Genomic DNA, 5,905 nt, shown 5'->3' on the forward strand with positions numbered 1-5,905 from the left:
TGTTGCCTAGGCAACAACTACTTTTAATTCTTTATATCTCAATCTAAATGCCATTTCTTCCAAGATATATAAGTGTATATAAAAAGTATTGCTACTTCTCCAATGTAAACTATCACATAATTCACAATTAAACATTTGAAGAAAAAAAATGTATTACTACTAAGGTTCTGGTTCAGACATGCACAAGTGTATGCCAACCTTAAGCATGGCTCTGTGATCAGTGGGAGACTGCAGGTGAGTTCTTTCAGTAATATACACTTGTCTTAATCTTGTTATGGAACCTTCAAAAAAAATGATAGTTTGTTTCATTAAAAAATTGATTTTAAAGTAATGACTAATATCACATGTTTAACAAAACCAAAGTTGATATCTCCCCAAATCATTAAAGTTTTGCAACAAGTTTGCAGGACTGTTGTCTGACACAAAAAACAAGATTTTTTAAAATGTATCCAGAGCACTAAGGAATCCAGGAAGACCTCAAAGATGAGACTAGAAAGGGAAGACTGTTAACTTCAATTAATGAAGAAACTGAGGCTGAAGTCCAGAAACTGGTGAAGAAGACTGTAGAAATACAATTGATGTAATAGCTACTGAAATTGATATCTCTCATGGTTCATTGTTTTCAATCTTAAGTAAACATCGTGACCTCAGCAAGTTTTAAGCTGGAACTGTTGTTTCCCTGAGTCTTTAAGCAAAATTGAAGCTAATAAAGATAATTTTATGGAATGAATCATAACTGGGTAAAATCTAGGATTTAACCATATTATTCCGAGAGCAATGGCCAATCAAAAATGACTTCCTAGGCGATCTGCTGGGCTAATTAAATTCAAGGCGCAGAGGTCAGCTCAGCGGGTTTTATGGTGACTGTTGTCTGGTGGTTTTTTGTGGTTTTTTTTTTTAATTCTGAAGTGGTCATCTTGATAAATTTTGTCTAAGGACAGAGAATGGTCATGCAGGCTTATTTTGAAGAATTTTTAAGAAATTTGAAAATGGCACTGGTAAGAAAATTTCAGAAAAGTTGTTCCAAGGTCATTTGTTTTTTCCCCCATTTCGAAAATGCAACTGCTCATTTTTCAGTATAGCAAGGACTATCCTATGGGAATTTCATTAGATAACCTTACCGCATCTACCTTACAGCCCTCATCTTGCCCCTTCAGACTCTTTTTTTGTTCCCAAATCTCTAAGAACATAAAAGGAACAAAATTTTAACCTCTCAAAGATGACTAATCTACCCTTTTGAGGTGATGTAAGTCAAAGAGCATAAAATTCTTTGGGGAAGTGTTAGAGATGGAAGCACTGTCTTCAGAATTCTATAGACCTAGATGGAAGATAATTTCAAAAACAATAGTTTCACATTTTATTATTTTGGGCAAATAAAGGTTTCTATGATTTTTTAGCAATACTTTAGACTTACTCTCATATTACATAGCCTTAGTTAGACTGTTAGACAACCCTGTTTGTCATTAACATATTATTTAGTCTTTGTAGTAGCACTATCCATTGTTTTTTCTCACTCGTTTATTATTACTAAGTTTCTATCATGTTTCAGAAACTCTTATTAATGTTTGTGAGCAAACACACCAAGATCCCTGCCTTCATGGAGCTTATTTTCTTTCAGGGAAAGGCAGGTGATAAAATATAGATAATTTGTTATGTTAAAAGATAGTAAGAAATGTAAGGGAAGAAAAAGATGAAAATAGATAATAAAGAGGGTTACAAAGTCTATAAGAATTGGATTTTAAGTGACTATTTGATAGTTCTCATAAAAAATGTGATATTTCAGCAAATACTTAAAGAAAATGAGGGAATTAGCCCTGTGGATTTCTGGAGGAAGAATATTCTCAGAAGAAATAACAGCTAGTGTAAAAGTCCTGGGATAGTGCTGTAAGATAAGCACTAGACTGCTAACAGCATGGTTGGGAATTCAAACCCACCAACTGCTCTTTGGAAACCCTATTGTTGTTGTTGTTGTTGTTTATGTTAAGTGCTGTCAAGTCAGTTCCAACCCATAGAGACCCTACCCTGTATAGGGTTTCTTAGGAGCCGATGGTGAGCTTGAACCACCAACACTGCAGTTGCATTCCAGCACATTAACTCACAGTGCCACACCAGTACTCCTTGGAAACCCTATACAGGGTTACAATTAGATGGAACTGACTCAACAGCACTTAACAACAACATAAAAAGCGCTAAATTTGACATATGTGCCCTTGTGCTCAAACACATTGATAAACATTATATGAAGTTGGAGATTAAATCAAAGAGGTAAAAGGGAGTAGGATCTTGTAGGGCTTTGGAGATCAATGTAAGGATTATGACTTTTAACCAAAACTAGTTACCACTGAGTAGATTCTGACTCATGGTGTTTCCATGTGTGTCTGACTATAACTGTGCTCCATAGGGTTTTTGGAGTCTTGATACAGTGCTGTGAGTTAGTGTGCTGGACTGCAAAGTCAATTAGAACCTCAAGATTGGCAGTTTAAACTCACCAGCCACTCCTTGGAAACCCTATTCAGGGTCACTGTGGGTTAGAACTGACTTGATGGTACTCAACAACATAGGGTTATTAACACTGTGATCCTTTGGTTGCAGATCAGCAGGACTTTATCCTTAGCCGCCTCTGGGTGACTTTGAAGTACCAATATTTTGATTAGTAGTGGAGTCCTTCACAATTTATGCTACCCAGGCACTCCTCAGTGTTAAATAATCAAAAACCATTTGCTCTTCTTACAGTTGATCTCATGGTGTGTGTTTCTTTTAAACTCAAAATCAAATTTTGTAACTTCAGACTTGGTTTTCCTTGTCCACCAAATGTAGTTTGTTTCCTGTCCCCCAATGCCACCAATCTGTACCACATCACTGTGTTTATTTATGCATGCTTGTTGTTAAGTGCTGTCAAGTTGAATCCAACTTATAGTGACGCTGTATGGGGTTTCCAAGGCTGTAAATCTTCACATTTATTCTTCATTGGAATGGCTGCTGGGCTCAAACCACTGATCTTGTGGTTAGCAGTCAAATGCTTATCTGACAGAGCCACAGTGCTTCTTTTATGCATGGTATCTATCATTATCTAAAACTGTTTTATTTGTTTGTTTGATCATTTTAAAGATAAAATTTATACGTATAGATACTTTAGTAGTCTTATTCCATGGACATTCAGAGTTTAACCACTGTTTATATCACAGACATTGACATTTATGTCTATTCACTCATCCCACAAATATTTATTGAGTATATTTGTGCTATGAGTGAATAAATACAAAATGTCAACTCAATAAATATTTGTGGAATGAATAGATATAAAATGTTAATGTCAATAAGAAAAAGGTACTCAATAGAAAATGTGGGAAAGGACATAATGGGAAATCCACACACAAAAAATGGCCAGCAAAAAAATTTTAAAATTTTAAAGAAAGACAAATGGAAATATGTATACATTGTCATATTAAGTTCTTAAGTACTTTAGGATTTCACAGATCCTCTATTTTGTGCTACAGAGCTAGACTGAAAAAAATATATAGTGTTATACAAATAAGCAAATTCCTATCTTGGGAAAATAAATAATTAGCCTTTGAACTAAAGGATATATAGCAATATATTTCTTAATTATATTGATTGCCTTTTATTTGAATTTTATTGCTAAGTGATCAGCATATCATATGGATGACAAATGTTTTAATGGACTTTCATATTTCTTTGTGTTAGGCACTGTGGCTATAGATTTGCAAGACACAAGCTGTAGATCAACAAGTGGCCCTACCTTGTCTCTTCCTTCAGAGGGAGGCAAAGAAATCAGAAGACCTAGCATTGCTCCTGTTTTAGAGGTTGCAGATACTTCATCAATTCAAACATGTGATCTTCTAAGTGATCAGTCAGAAGATGAAAGTACACCAGATGAAGAAGTATCCTCAAACTTAGAGTATGTTTAGATGCTTTAGTGTATAAGTTCACTGGGTTTTGTGCTTAGCATGGGGAGCTGATGTCTTTATTTCCTGAGGTTCTAGATTCAGTCCTTCATACTTTTAACAAAACATTTTTCTTATTAACCTTTATCTGTCTTGACTGTCATACAGTCAAAACTCTTGAAATTCTGACTTCAACGTATTTAAAGCCTAATTTTTCTCTCAATTGTTCTTCATCCTTACAAAAATGATTCTGATCAGCTTCCCAGGCTCTAAGCTGTATTTTTTTTGTTTCTATGTATTTGTTTTTTTATTTAATTAAATTGTATCTCACATTTTAAATGTGTTTTCTCGCACAGTTACGTGGACATTCAATTTAATCACATGAAAATTAATAAACCCACTTCTTTAAAGTTTCCCTTGATTATCTCAAGTTTTAACACTCTTTTTCATACAGTATTCATCAATAATATTTTGAATTTTTGAATAAACAAAGCATTACCACCCTTTTCTCAGTATCTATAGAACCAATCTCTACAGTGTTATTCACATTTTAACCTGATCTAAAGTTTGTTTCCATGTCTTATTTCACACATATTGCCCTTTCATGAGGAAAGCACCGTAGCCAGCTATCTTGACTGTGGAGACTAAAAGCTGTTTCACGGACCAGCTCCACTGATTGCATGCTAGTAGCTTTGAACAAATCATTTGACCTACAATTTCTTTTACAGTAAACTGGATATTATTACTACCTCGTAGTGCTAATCTGGAATCCTGGTGTGGTGCTGTGAGCTAGTGCACTGAACTTCAAGGTTGGTTTGAACTGCAAGGTCACCAGCTAAAGCTCACTAGCCAATATTTGGAAACCATATACAGGGTTGCTATTTGTTGAAACTGACTCCACAGCACTTAACAATAACACATGTTAATCTAAAGAGTCCTGGAGTGGCACTGTAGGATAAGCACTGGATTGTTAATCTAAAAGCTGGTCGTTCAAATTCACCAGCCACTTCTCAAAAGCCCTATCTAGGATCCACCTGATGACACTTAACAGCAACAGCAAGTGTTAATATAAAGATTAGTTATTATAGTGGGTAATGCTTTATGCATAAAGTATTGAATAAGTATTAATTACCACTCATAGTAGTACTAGTATAGTGACAACAGTAACACCAAGTCCTAACATTTGTTCCAATTATCTTTTATATATTAAATGATCAATTAATGTTGAATTGAGCTCAAGTGAACTAAAATATCATTGACAAATGGAAAAAAAAAATTTTTAAAGCCCACACTTTATTCTCCTTGTATTACAAGTATGTGTGATGTACCCACAGAATATAATCTACTCTCCAAAATAACGTTTTCATTCCTGCTAATATTAGATTAATAATGGTCTGAGTAATCAAATATGTTTGTAGAATCCAGAAAGGGAACAAGAAGTTGTAGTAACTAGGATCTATCTAGAAGAGGGCATTGTATAATGTGATTTAAAAAAAGATTTAATGTGTATTTTTAAAAAAATTGATATGCAGAATTTTTATTTCTAAAAAATTTTAAAGAGGTCATGAAGTAATAGTGGTTAGTATATCTTCTAAATTTCCCAGAGTTGCTATTTACCCTTCCAGCTAAGATGTCTGAAATATAGTTTCAAGTCAGTGTACAAATCTTGGTTTGTTATTGTTGTTAAGTGTCCTCAAGTCAGTTCTAATTCATAGCAACCCTATATAGGGTTTTCATGAAGTAGCAGGTGGATCCGAACTGCCAACTTTGTGATGTACGGTCCAGTGCTTATCCTATAATGACACACCAGCAGTCCAACCATGGTTTAGTAGGTTAATTTTTACTAAATTCAAGATTTTCCATATTGGGAAAAGGAATTATGCTTTTTTTTTTTTTTTCATTTATACTGCCACTTTTTGATAGTTCCATTTTGAAAATTAGTATATCCAAAACGTGCAGGTGGCTATTTACATAGTCAGTAAACTAACTGAATGTCTTTG

General features: G+C 34.3%; 1 protein-coding gene across 1 annotated transcript in view; it reads left to right on the forward strand.

Annotated features, from left to right (window-relative positions):
* The window catches only part of KCNT2 (potassium channel, subfamily T, member 2), a 728,083-nt gene that overhangs the window by 523,366 nt on the left and 198,812 nt on the right, over window positions 1-5,905 (forward strand). The window contains exon 15 of the mRNA XM_006834237.1: window positions 3,706-3,919. Within this exon, the coding sequence (XP_006834300.1) occupies window positions 3,706-3,919 (214 nt within the window). The remainder of the gene's footprint in view (window positions 1-3,705; window positions 3,920-5,905) is intronic.

Source organism: Chrysochloris asiatica, unplaced genomic scaffold (assembly GCF_000296735.1).
Source record: "Chrysochloris asiatica unplaced genomic scaffold, ChrAsi1.0 scaffold00009, whole genome shotgun sequence".
Lineage (NCBI taxonomy): Eukaryota > Metazoa > Chordata > Mammalia > Afrosoricida > Chrysochloridae > Chrysochloris > Chrysochloris asiatica.